The following is a 14,141-nucleotide window of genomic DNA, read 5'->3' as shown; positions in this document are numbered from 1 at the left end:
GACTTTGTTTTCAGTTTTTGGTTTTTTTTTTTGGGGGGGGGGGGGGGGGGAATTTCAGTGTTTTAACCAAAACTGACTTTTCCACTGATTTTTCTCCGGTTTGTTAAAACAAAGTCATTTTTCCACCAACCTATTTTTTTTTTTGTTTTTTTGTTATAATATTGAAATTCCCAGGGAAAATAAACTACAAACTGAAAATGAAGCTGGTGGGTACCCATCGGCCATCTTGAGACTTTCTTGTAAAAGCTCATCTACCACCCTGTGGCATTTTGGGCATCAGCTATCCGATTCTCTTTTGGTTCAGATGGATCCCATCATTTCCTGTACAGGTCCCCTCTACCCCCAGAGGTAATAAACGCAAACATCTCCTCCCTACACCACTGTCTCATCTGTGCACCAAGAGTCTGCCTGACTTACTGGCCTTGTGCCTGCAACTAGAAATCTTTCAAAAAAACGTTCCTGTGGAGGTCCCTAGTCTTTACAATCTACATTTTGCTTTCAGGGCATTGTTCCTGCACCCTTTTCTGTTGTAGGCACCCACATGGACCACCAACCCCCACAACCCTTCCTTCCTAAGAACGCTCACCCTGAAAAGCAAGCCGCAGCCACACAAGCCTGCACTGGGGCCAGGATCCTGGGGGGGGGGGGAGCGATGGGGAGGAGAGTGAGAGGTGGGTATGGGAGAGGCAGGTGGCAGAGAGCAGGAAGTGCAGATAGTGTGCAAGGGGCAGTGGTTTTGGGGGTAGGAGAGAGGAAGAGCCGGGGGGGGTCCTCAGCAGGTGGAGAAGAGGTAGGTTCTGGTTCTGGTCAGAGGGGCCAGGGTGTGACAGAAGACAGGACAACAGCAACACCTGTGATGTTCCTCAGTCTTGAGATCAGAAAGCAGCTGTCTCCCTGTTTCCCTTCTCTAATCTGGAGGTCACAAAACCCAAAGCCGTGCCTTGGATTTATGAAGCATAAATCCTAGGATTATCCAATCAGATCTTAAGTGCTTTAGATCCCAGCATGCAGTAACGGCAGCCTTAACACCTGAGATTCTGGAATTCAGCAGGACAGATGTCAGGCAGCATCCAGCGTACTGCCGAGCCTCGGGAGAGCTGGCAAGAAACCTGGGTAAAAGAGCCAAATGAAAAAACACCATGGAAGTGACAGAGTGCAGACAGGACTGAGAAAGCTCCACTTATTTTCCTTCATTACAAACAGCTCTGCAATGCACTTCATGCTTGCCCTGCCACACAACCCTGTTATTCCAGTACTGAGACCCCCACACAGCTCTGCCAATGCACGTCACTCCTGCCCTGCAGCACCCCCTGCTATTCCAGTACTGAGACCCCCCCACACAGCTCTGCCAATGCACCTCACTCCTGCCCTGCAGCACCCCCTGCTATTCCAGTACTGAGACCCCCACACACAGCTCTGCCAATGCACCTCACTCCTCCCCTGCAGCACCTCCTGCTATTCCAGTACTGAGACCCCCACATACAGCTCTGCCAATGCCCCTCACTCCTGCCCTGCAGCACCCCTGCTATTCCAGTACTGAGACCCCCACACACAGCTCTGCCAATGCACCTCACTCCTCCCCTGCAGCACCTCCTGCTATTCCAGTACTGAGACCCCCACATACAGCTCTGCCAATGCCCCTCACTCCTGCCCTACAACAATTAGAATTATAGAATTGTGGCTGGGAAGTGATATTCTGGCGAGGCCCAGGATTCGGTCCTGTACCGCACCCCCTCCTCCTCTGTAGGCTTCCCACCTTCCCCGCATGGTGTTTCTAACCCAGGCCGTCCCAAACATTTAGCCAATGTGGCCCCATTTTACCACCACCAAAACAAATGAAGAGGGGAGTGGTCCCCTTCCCCATACTCCAACTGTACCCCTCTCTTGTTTTCCACCCTCTCCAGCTGATCGTCTCAGCCTTCACTAGACCCCATCTCTTAACATCCTCCCCTCTTACATCCTCCAGTTCCTCTCCCCTCCCCAGCTTATCCCCCATCTCATCTCCTCTCCCCCCCCCCCTTCTGGCTAGACCCCTCTCAGCCCCAACCCCATCTTCTGCTCTCTCTACCCTCCCCACCCACCTCCCACCCCCCGTCTCACCTCCCAGCCTCATCTCCTCCCCTCCAATCCTTCTTACATCCCCCCACTGATCTTTTGTCATTCCCCATCTCCCCACCTCCACAGCCAATCTTCTCCCCACTCCCTCTCCAGCTGATCCACCTTCTGAAACTGCCTGCTAGCTGATCCCTCCCTCCAAACAGCCCCTCTTCTTTGATCCTCTGGCCAGTGGCTGCTGGTAACTGGCGAGCAGAGAGGACAGGCTGATGACAGGGGCAACACCTTTCTCTTGGGGAGGAGGGTGGGGGGTGTGAGGAGAGAGGGGCAGTGGCAATCTCCACCGACCCATGCACACTTTGGTTTCCCTTCCCCTGATGGGAGACCCAGCGGTGATCTGCAGGTGGCAGCGGCTTTAGTAATGAAAATCAACGTGGAGCCCATCAACCGGTGCAAGCTCGCGGCCCCCGGCAGCGGCCCCAGTCCCTCCTCGTGCAGGGCTCCCTGTGACCGGCAGGGCCTGAGAGTGCGTGCTGGCTCACAGGCTCCACACACTTTGCTGCTGCTGCTGCTGCTGCTTGCACCCGAAGAGCACTGGGACCCCAGCTAAATGTTTTGCCACTCCACCCAGAGTTTGGGGAGCCCTGCCCTAACCGGACATTAAAATGAGGTTTCCCAGATCCCGGCCGCGTGACTGGAAAAGGTCCAGGGTCCCGCCGCGTACGTTCCCGTCCCTCACCACGGCGCATGGTGCTAGCAAGCCCCCCGCCGGAGGTGGCGGCACTTTCAGCTGCAGGCAGCCAGGCGTCAGACCGGCCTCTTCGCACGCTGAGGCAGAAGAGCGCATAAGATGCTCCCGGTACAAAAGGGCTGTCCGCAGTGCAAACGCCTGCCACATCTTCCTGCTGTCTCGACCCTGCCCCTGTGCTGCCCTCCTGCAGAGATGCAAAAGCAGAAATGCACCGGGGGTAAGCCAAGCTTTCAGAACATGGCTGAGGAGCCCCGGGGGCCACCTCTCTGGGCCCGCACGGGGCCGCAGGAGGGCTGGGGAAGAGCCTCGGGGGGGGGGGGGGGGGTGCAGGCCTCCTCCACGACTCGGCTAGGAATGGGATGCAGCTCGTTATGAGGAGGAAAGAGGGCAAAGGAAAGGGGTCTGGAAGGACTGGGATTGGAAGCGCTGGTGTGAGGGACTAGGAGTTACAGGAGCTGGGAGAAGGAGTTTTGGGGTGAGAGGGGCTGGGAGCGAGAGGATTACAGGGACTGGGAAGAGAGTTTGCAATTAGGTTGGGGGTCTGTAGGGGCTGGGGTTTTGGCTAAGAGGGGGCTGGGGTGGAGGGTTTGGGATAAAAGGGCCAAGCATTCGGGATTGGAGCTATGAGCGTTAGGGAGGGGCTTGGGGTAGGTCTTTGGCTGGCTCTTGTATAGAGGGAAGATTTTTAGATGCCAGCTTGGTGATAAGAAACGAGGCTCTGGGCAGGAGAGAGAAATCGGATGGCCGCTTGCTATTGTGCCGTTGGGACCCAGATCGCTCTGGGCCAGTTCCGGTGCAAACACGCTCCGTGGCTCTTCCTTGTCTTTCCTTTCTCAGCTCAGGCCCGTGTCGCCTGCCCCAGAGAGCTGCGGCAGCCGTCAGCACACACAGGCTTCGCCTAGCAACCTGCCACCCTGGGCCACCCTTCCCAAAGAGGAAAGGATATTTTTATAGCAGGCAGGTGACAGATGTCAGGCTGAGCGCTCCTATTCGTGCTGCCTGGCAGAGATCCCATCCTCGGAGAGCTCCCTGACCTCGGGGGATAGGATTAAGTTTCAGCATTTTAGCGCAAATAAAATGAGAAAAAATATTAACAGCGGACAGGAAGCAGCACAGACAGAGCTTCCCCATCTCTGGCACTCTCTCCTTTCCTGCATCAGTTCTGATTCTATATCTGAATCAGACAATCATCCCCCGGCTAGGTACAGAATAAATCCTACTGCCTTCTTTTTTTTTTTTTAAGGATGGTAAAGAAGCAGTCATTTACTCATTTCCAATGAGTGAACTGGTAAATTCCCCTTCCACCTCACTGCAAGTCCCTGAGAGCTGGCGAACTGCAAGTCCCATAATTCCAAGGGCCACCTGTAGTTTACTGGGGGGTCTTAGGGCCTCTGTGAAGACTGACACCTTATATTGGTCCAACACAAACACTACAGACAGCTGCTCCTGAGCTGTGGAGGTCACTCAGGTCCCCTCCTCAGGTGTGGCTCCAACAGAAGGCTCCAGGGAGTTCTAAACACGGGATGTTGCATCAGATTACCAAAGTGCACCTGCCATCGACAGCAAAACCGATTTATTTATGAAGAGTTAATGTTTCCGGGTTCTTAAGACATGAAGATGCAAACCATTCCTTCATGCAGCAAAGCATATGGGACAGTCCAGCGGGGTGACTGGATTCTCACCCAATGTGGCATCTTTATTTATCCTAACCAGTCAGTCAGTCAGTCAGTCAGTCACGTTAGGTTATCGATAAGCAGGGATGTGGCAGGGATAAGCAGGAGGAGGGCAGAAAGGGGGCAACAAGCCTGAAGCACCCCAGCACTCTCCCAGCTACTGCTGGCAATGCCCAGAGCAGGGGAAGAGAGGGTGGGCTGCACCATCTCCCCCACCCCCCCCCATATAAAATGGCATTTCTGGAGTCTTCTGCCCTCCAAAATCTCCTCCTGCATCATCGCCCGCCTCTCGCCTCATTACATATTCAGATTACCGTTTTTGCATGACAGATTTACATGCGTTGCCAAAGTAATAGATAAAATGATGAAAAAGGGAAATATTTACAAAAGCAGTGATAGCCATTACACTACAGTCATAGGTCATCAGGGCCGAGGTTGGAGGTTCCAAAGAGAAGGCAGCGGGGGAGGGGAAGGGAAGGCAGCCCCCCCCCCCCCCCGCCTCTCAGTGACACAGCCCTTACCGCAGGCCGATTATAAATAAAAGGTGCGGGGGAGCCGGCGCTCCGAGGCCAGCGCCCGCTTCCCCGACGCGCGATTCTCTATTTAAATGAGGCCCGGCGCTAATAAGGAGGCCCTAGGGACATCAGCGCGTCCCTAGCGCCTCCTTATTGGCAGAAGAGGCAGCTGGCAGCGGGGTCCCGGCAACCGACGCTCTGTTTTACCGGTGTCGGTTTTCGAACCCGCTGACAGCCACGGGTTAAGAAAACGGACGCCGGCAAAACTGAGCGTACATTTTACTTTCTGTATTTCGGGCGACTAACTAGTAGGCTCATCAACATGCGCATGTGCATGTGATGAGCGCTATTAGTTTTGGGGGGGGGGAGTTGGCCGCGCGTCAAAAACGCGCGACCAAATGGGGGCTAACGGTGCGCTTGGCCGAGCACACCGCTCTGTATCGGCCTGATAGTGTCTAGTTGGGAATGGATAGAAATCACCTCACACATGATATACTGATGTATTGCTCTCTGTGTTATAATGGGTGATATATTCAGTGATGTATTGCCCTCTGTAATGTATTGGGCATGTATTGAGTGATGTATTGGGTTATGTATTGCCCTCTGTGAGATACTGGGTGATGCATTGCCCTCTGTGATGCATTGGGTGATGCAATGCCCTCTGTGATGTATTGGGCATGTATTGAGTGATGTATTGGGTTATGTATTGCCCTCTGTGAGATACTGGGTGATGCATTGCCCTCTGTGATGCATTGGGTGATGCATTGCCCTCTGTGATGTATTGGGTGATGCACTGCCCTCTGTGATGTATTGGGTGATGTATTGCCCTCTGTGATGTATTGGTTGATATATCGGGGAATGCATTGCTCTCTGTGATGTATTGGTTGATATATTGGGGGATGTATTGCTCACTATGATGTATTGGATGATATATAGGGAGAGGTATTGCTCTCTGATTTATTGCTCTCTGTGATGTATTAGGCATGTATTGGGGATGTATTGCTCTCTGTGATGAATTGGGGATTTATTGGGTGATGTATTGTTCTCTATGATGTATTGGGGTATGTGTTGTTCTTTGTGATATATCAAAGGGTGATGTATTGCTCTCTGTAATATATTGAGTGATATATTGGGTGATGTATTGAGCGATGTTCTGTATGACATACTGGGTGATGTATTGCTCTCTAATGTATTGGGTTTGATGTATTGTGGTATGTACTGCTCTTTGTGATGTATCGAGGGGTGATGTATTGGGAATATATTGCTCTCTGTGATGGATTGAGGGATGTATTGTGATATATTGGGTCATGTATCGGGTGATGTTTTGGAGGTGATATATTGGGTGAAGTACTGTTCTCTGTGAAGTATTAGGTGATGTATTGTTCTTAGTGATGTATTGTGGCATTTATTGGGTGATGTATTCCTCTATGTGATGTATTGGAGGTGATATATCGGGAGATGTTTTGCTCTCTGTGATGTATTAGGTGATGTATTGCTCTCTGTGATGTATTGGAGGTGATATATCGGGTGATGTTTTGCTCTCTGTGATGTACTGGGTGATGTATTGCTACCTGATGCGTTTTGTAGGTTGGATTGTATCTAAGGAAGCAAATAGAAAGATTGGATTCCACTGGCCCAGATTTGCTGTGATGTCACAGATGAGGTCATCAGAAGTCATTCTGTGTGCTGTGGGGTGTGCAGAAGCTTCCGACTGGGCCCTGGCTTTGCTGCTCTGACTCCACTGCCACCCCCACTCCCACCGATCTGGGAACCCTGTGTGTGGGAGTAGGGGGAGTAATTCCAGGCGACAGAAATGATTCACTATCAGCCTTGAGGCTCGCTGGCCAGTGAATACCGGCTGCCGTTTATAGCCCTAGAAATCGGGAAAGAGGGGTGGGAGGAGCACAGGACCCAATTCTGCCATCATTTCAGTTACTATAGCAACGGTAAGCATCTCTGCCGGGTAACTGAGTCCAGGCTGAAGGAAGATCCCATCTCTCATCTGTGTCTGGGAGGAAAGAGAGAGAGGGAGAGAGAGGGGAACAGCTTGATCCAAAATCCAGCAACCAGCTGGGATGAGGCCCTGCCATGACACGACTCAGCACTGTACTCCTGTCCCCCCTCCTCATTATAAACTGAGGCACCACCAATGTGCCAGGAACTTAATTATAAATCGGACTGGAAGCCACCTTGAGAGCAGCTGGGCGTAGGCAGAATATCAAATGCTTATTAAGAAGTAAATGTTAGCTTCCAGGCCCTGGATCTCCCTCTGGCTGCAGGTAGCCAAGGGTGAAGCTGCTGGGCACAGCTGGTCCTGCTCTCAGCTCACTAATCACCACGGGGAGGGCAGGCCCCCTCCCTGCTCCAAATATTTCTAGGCCCCGGGTGTGTCCGTCCGTCTATGTCTGGCACGTGGAGGGAGAGAGGGGGAAATGACTGCTATTCAGTACGTGGAGGAGCCTTCCCCAGGAGGTTGCAGCCAGACTTCACCCCCAGTCCAGAGTGAGCCCCCCAGGTACCAGACCCTGGCAGCTCACCTGCTCTGCACAACTCCCACAACATGCTTAGGGAGAACAGACTGGGAAGGCTCACAAAAAGGGAATTTGATGGCTGTGCACTCCTCAGGAAAGGACCCATCTGCTTCTCAGCGCTACTAATGAGCCCAGACCTGTCTGCAGCCAGAGATAAAACCAGCAAGGACCCCGCAGTCGGGGGGGGGGGAGTCGGACTTACCCCGGGAAGGGTCTTCTGCTCGTGCAGCGCACTCTGGGCCTTGAGCGCAGATTCGCGGGCACAGTACGTCAGGAAGGCGCATCCTGCAAGACAAGAAGATGGACTGTGACACGGCAGGGCACCGGTCCGCTGGTGCGGCTCAGCAGGAAAACGTAGGAAGGAATTGATCCATGCATGTTGGCAAATCCTGCCACGATTTCACCAGAGGGTGTGCTCATCCAGGGGAGTCCCTGCAGTACCTGAATGTAATTCACCCCTGTGGCTGACCACTCACAAAAGGTGAAATATACATCAAAACGTTAAATTTAATTTGAGTTGAACACCACCCAACGCTTGTTCTCTTACATCTTAGAGCAGAGGCCGGGGGGGAAAAAAAAAAGAGATAACGAGCAGAAATGGACCATGCTTGGAGACAACTACTGCCCAGTCTATATCCTCCCCTTTTACAAGGCTAGTAAGTGTAGTGCTGGGAAAAGCGGCTGAAAAGGCACCTATCCCATCTTCCCACATCATTATATTGACAAATATCAAGGGATTCGCCTTCAGACAGTCCTGGAGCTGAAAGACCCTGTACCTCTGTCAATTTCTCAAGCCCTGCAGTCCTAGAGGTGACAGGCTCTGTATATCTGCAACCATTCCCTGAGCCCTCCAGTCCTAGAGGTGACAGGCTCTGTATATCTGCAACCATTCCCTGATCCCTCCAGTCCTAGACGTGACAGGCTCTGTATATCTGCAACCATTCCCTAAGCCCTCCAGTCCTAGAGGTGACAGGCTCTGTATCCCTGCGCCCTCCAGTCCTAGAGGTGACAGGCTCTGCATGCCTGCGCCCATCCCCTGAGCCCTCCAGTCCTAGAGGTGACAGGCTCTGTATCCCTGCGCCCTCCAGTCCTAGAGGTGACAGGCTCTGTATCTCTGCTCCCATTCCCTGATCCCTCCAGTCCTAGAGGTGACAGGCTCTGTATCCCTGTGCCCATCCCCTGAGCCCTCCAGTCCTAGAGGTGACAGGCTTTGTATCATAAGAATTACCACACTGGGCCAGATCTAGGTCCATCAAACTCAATATCCTGTTTCCAGGACTGGCCAATCCAGGTCACAAGTACTTGGCAGGATCCCAAACAGTAGACAGGCTGCTAACGCCAAGGGATAAGTAGTGGCTTTTCCCAAGTCTATCTGGTTAACAACTGTTTATGGAATTCTCGAAGAACTTGTCTAAACCTTTTTTAACCCCAGCTATGCTAACTGCGTTAACCACATCCTCCAGTAATGAATTCCAGAGCTTAATTGTCCATTGAATGAAAAAGAACTTTCGCTGATTTGTTTTAAATGTGCTATTTATTAACTTATGGTATGGCCCCTAGTGTTTGTATTTTTTGAAAGAGTTAATAACTGATTCACATTCACCTGTTCCACTCCACTAATGATTTTAATAGGCCTTTGTTATATCCCTTCTCAGCCATCTCTTCTCCAAGATGAACAGCCCTAACCTCTTTAGCCTTTCCTCATAGGGGAGCTGTTCCATCCCCTTTATCATTTTGGTCACCCTTCTCTGTACCTTTTCCAGTTCAGCTATATCTCTTTTGAGATGCAGTGACCAGAATTGCACACAGTATTCAAGGTGCGGTCTCACCATGGAGCGATACAGAGGCATTATGACATTTTCCATTTTATTAACCATTCCCTTCCTAATAATTCCTAACATTCTGTTTGCTTGTTTGACTGCTGCTGCACAATAAGCCAAGGATTTCAAAGTACTGTCCATGATGATGTGCAGATCCTTTTTCTAGGTGGTAACTCCTAACATTGTGTAACTACAGCATGGATTATTTTTTCCTATATGCATTACTTTGCACTTGTCCACATTAATTTCCATTTGGACGCCCAATGTCTCACAAAGTTCTCATACAATTTATCACAATCCGCCTGTGATTTAACTACTCTGAATAATTTTGTATCATCTGCAAATTTGATAACCTCATTCGTCATATTCCTTTCCAGATCATTTATAAATATATTTAAAAGCACCAGTCCAAGTACTGATCCCTGAGGCACTCCACTGTTTACCCTTTTCCACTGAGAAAATTGTCCATTTAATCCTACTCTCTGTTTCCTGTCTTTTAACCAGTTTGTAATCCACGAAAGGACATCGCCTCCTATCCCATGACTTTTTATTTTTCTTAGAAGCCTCTCATGAGGGACTTTGTCAAACATATTCTAAAAATCCAAATACACCACATCTACCAGGTCACCTCTGTTCACATGTTTATTGACCCCTTAAAAAAAATGAAACAGATTTGTTAGGAAAGACTTCCCTTGGGTAAATCCATGCTGGCTGTATCCCATTAAACCATGTCTATCTATATATTCCATTATTTTATTCTTTAGAATAGTTTCTACAATTTTTCCCAGCACTGAAGTCAGGCTCACCTGCCTATAGTTTCCCGGATCACTCCTGGAGCCCTTTTTAAAGATCAGCATTACATTGACCACCCTCCAGTCTTCAGGCACAATGGATGATTTTAATGATAGGTTATAAAATTACTTGTAATAGATATGCAATCTCATTTTTCAGTTCCTTCCGCACTCTGGGTTACATACTGTCTGGTCCAGGTGATTTGCTACTCTTTAGTTTATCAATCTGCCCTATTACATCTTCCAAGTTCATGAGAGGTCTAGAACGGGTAGTTGTGAATTGGTTATTTACTCTTTCGGATAGTAGAAAGACTAGGGGGCACTCCATGAAGTTAGCATGTGGTACATTTAAAACTAATCGGAGAAAGTTCTTTTTCACTCAACGCACAATTAAACTCTGGAATTTGTTGCCAGAGGATGTGGTTAGTGCAGTTGTGATTAAAAAAGGATTGGATAAGTTCTTGGAGGAGAAGTCAGTTACCTGCTATTAATTAAGTTGACTTAGAAAATAGCCACTGCTATTACTAGCAACGGTAACATGGAATAGACTTAGTTTTTGGGTACTTGCCAGGTTCTTATGGCCTGGATTGGCCACTGTTGGAAACAGGATGCTGGGCTTGATGGACCCTTGGTCTGACCCAGTATGGCATGTTCTTATGTTTCAGTTTTTCTGAATCATCACCATTAATTATTTCGGGCACAGGTGGCTCCCCAACATCTTCTTCAGTAAACACTGAAGCAAAGAATTCATTCAGTCTTTCCATATTGGCCTTGTCTTCCCTAAGTGCCTCTTTAACCCCTCGATCAACTGACTCACTCACAGGCTTTCTGCTTCAGATATATATTTAAAGAGCTTTTATTAGAAGTTTTTACCTCTAAGGCCAGCTTCTTTTCAAATTCTCTCTTGGCTTGACTTATCAATGGTTTATATCTAAGTTACCAATGCTTATGCTTTCTTCTACTTTCTTCACTTGGATCCTTTCCCCAATTTTTTAAAGAAGTTCTTTTGGCTAACATAGCCTCTTTCACCTCACTTTTTAACCATGCCAGCAGTCATTTGGCCTTCCACCCCTTTCCCTCAGCGCTGGAGGTGATAGACTCTGTATCTGGTACATTTTTATTCACCCACAGAGGTTTGCCTCAGCAGATGGCTCTCTCAGTAATAATATCTGCTAAATGCCTTTACATTTTACCTTCAGTGGGTCTACAAGAGATCGCATTTTAAATATTCATCAGCCAAAGATCTAGTATTTTTTCCTTCTTAGTCAAATTGGAATTTGGATGCTGTGGTGCGTTGTGAATTGGCTAGTGTCAGGTCCCACATCTGGAAAGGGTTACCTGCACCATTTCTCCAGTATCCACCTTAAGAAAAAAAAAGCACAGACTGGATGCATCCGAGAGCCGCAACAGAAGCTCTCTGGGACTGAACACTCCTGTGGTCTCCAGGGCAGCTGCACCGAGCATGAACCGAGAGCATGCGTTTCCCTGAGCCACCAAAGACAGACTGCCCCAGACTCCCACTGGGCACTCTCAGCAAAACAGTGAATGGCGAAAGGGCAGACTGCGGAGGCAAGCAAAGCATCCCGCTTCGTAGCATTGAAATAGGACATGATGTGAGTAATGTAGAGCAGACACAGAGCAATGTCTGTACTCAGACACTACGCCCATTGCCACCACACACGGACACCCAGATAACACACCGGGCACGTATGCCCATGCACACCACCCAGACACCTATATCCTAACATACAATGAACTGTTGCTCTATAAAGCAGTCAATAGATCACACAGGTAATAGAACATAAGAACATGCCATACTGGGTCAGACCAAGGGTCCATCAAGCCCAGCATCCTGTTTCCAACAATGGCCAATTCAGGCCATAAGAACCTGGCAAGTACCCAAAAACTAAGTCTATTCCATGTTACTGTTGCTAGTAATAGCAGTGGCTTATTTTCTAAGTCAACTAAATAAATAGCAGGTAATGGACTTCTCCTCCAAGAACTTATCCAATCCTTTTTTAAACACAGCTATACTAACTGCACTAACCACATCCTCTGGCAACAAATTCCAGAGCTTTATTGTGCGTTGAGTGAAGAAGACCTTTCTCCGATTAGTTTTAAATGTGCCACATGCTAACTTCATGGAGTGCCCCTTAGTCTATCATGATGACATTAATTTCCCACAGTATCATAAAGCTCATATAGACTGCCACTCCCTGTCCATAGTGTATGGCTACAGCTTCCGAGGGAGGGACCATGACCACTAGAGACAATAATACAGGGGTGGCCAACTCTAGACCTTGTGAGCTACAAACAGGCCTGGTTTTCATGATATCCATGTGAGATAGATTTGCATGTGCGGCCTCCATTGTATGCACATCTATCTCATACACATTCATTGTGGATGTCCTGGCCTGTTTGTGGCTCTTGAGGACCGGAATTGGCCACCCCTTGCAATAGTACCTTCAAGCTGTAGAACTACAATTCTACAGTCATTGGTCGATTCCATTACCGACCTCACTGGCAGCCAATATATGGCATCTATGAAATGAGCAGAGCGCAGCTCTCCATACTGGGGCAGAGCTGCAATCCCAGGCTCAAACCAAGGTGTTCAGGAAGGACGAGTCCTACTGCACCAGGAGGCTGCCAAGTAAAATGGCATCCTGGAAAGCTGTCGACTTGAGAATAAAACAAAAAAACTTAAAGTCAACACCTTTCTCTCCTTCCCAGTTTGCATGTTTTCATGACTTTGTAGCTTTGTGGAAGGTTTGGTGAATCTCTGGGAGTAGGTGCAAGCCCAGAGAGGGGAAATGATCAGGAACTGTTTTTTTTCTTTGGGCCCAGCAGTTTCCTCCTGCTCCTCAACCAGAACCAGGGCAGGGATCTGGTACCAGGAGTGGTCATTCACAAGTACCTGGGGATTTGTCCTCTATTTTGTCTCAACTCCTAACTCTGGGCCCTACATTTGGTCATGAGATGTCACCAGAAGGAGGACGCTGATCTGCATGGCAGACCACACAGAGCCACCGAGATGGTCCAACTTCTTCTGTCACGTGTTGCCCCTCCCCCCTCAATCCCCAGCCTTCATCGGGAGCAGCCCTGCCTTACGTGGGACACTCCCACAGACTCCCAGAAGGACAGGCCAAGACCCAGTGGGTTAGTGAGCCAAAGACATGCACAAGTTGACTTGGAAGATCTGCCTGGTTTTATGTGCTTGAGTTGCATGTGTAACTCTACAGTTAGACAAAAATGACAAACTGATAGACTTAACCAATATATTGAGGCTTGAGCATTCAAGAACATGCATCTGATGAAGAGGACTCTGTCCCTGAAAGCTCTTCCCTCAATAAATCGATTAGAGTATAAGGCTCCACCACCCTTTTGTCATTTTTGCTACACCAGACTAACAAGGCTATCTCTCTGAAGATTTTCTACAGTTAGGCAAGTGACTGAGAAAATGTAGCCCTCTGTCCCTGGGAGCTTTCTGATTAAGTATGGGAATCCTAATAGAAACGTCTACAGCTGTAACTGTACCCACTGCAAAAGGGGCACACGGATCTCTCGGTGTAAAAGTCGTGAAAATGTAGGTCATACAAAGAAATCATTAACGTGCACCCAGAATGACTTCCTCCTAGAAAGCCCTTTCTTGTTGGGTGATTTCACCTATTTTAGAAAATCCACATTGAGTGCCTGGGGTTGAGCTCTATGCCTAGGTCGGGGGCAGGCATCACCGGTCCTGGACTCCTGGAGTGCCATAAACAGGTCTGCTGCAAAGATTTTATTAAATTATTTATCTGGTTTCAGCCAATTATTTATCTGGTTTCAGCCACTTCAGGTGCCCTAAGCAAACCTTCCCCCAACCAGAGAGAATTAAAAATGATGTATTTATAGTAACAGATTTAACACACAAAAAGACATTCAAAGTACAGTCTTCTGACAATATGCATAGTATATTTATGTGCACTGCTGTGATGCCAACTAGAAAATCCTGCAAAAAGGCAAAAA

At 48.8% G+C, this 14,141-nt stretch overlaps 1 protein-coding gene across 2 annotated transcripts in view; it reads right to left on the bottom strand.

The window, feature by feature from the left end:
- Positions 1-14,141, bottom strand: part of CELF3 (CUGBP Elav-like family member 3) — a 59,971-nt gene that overhangs the window by 39,415 nt on the left and 6,415 nt on the right. For both annotated transcript variants that reach the window (XM_029581245.1, XM_029581246.1), the window contains exon 3: positions 7,728-7,810. In XM_029581245.1, the coding sequence (XP_029437105.1) occupies positions 7,728-7,810 (83 nt within the window). The remainder of the gene's footprint in view (positions 1-7,727; positions 7,811-14,141) is intronic.

The sequence above is a fragment of the Rhinatrema bivittatum genome, chromosome 16 (genome assembly GCF_901001135.1).
Source record: "Rhinatrema bivittatum chromosome 16, aRhiBiv1.1, whole genome shotgun sequence".
NCBI lineage: Eukaryota > Metazoa > Chordata > Amphibia > Gymnophiona > Rhinatrematidae > Rhinatrema > Rhinatrema bivittatum.
The sequence above is the reverse complement of the archived record's forward strand: the minus strand, read 5'-3'. Positions and strand labels throughout refer to the sequence as shown.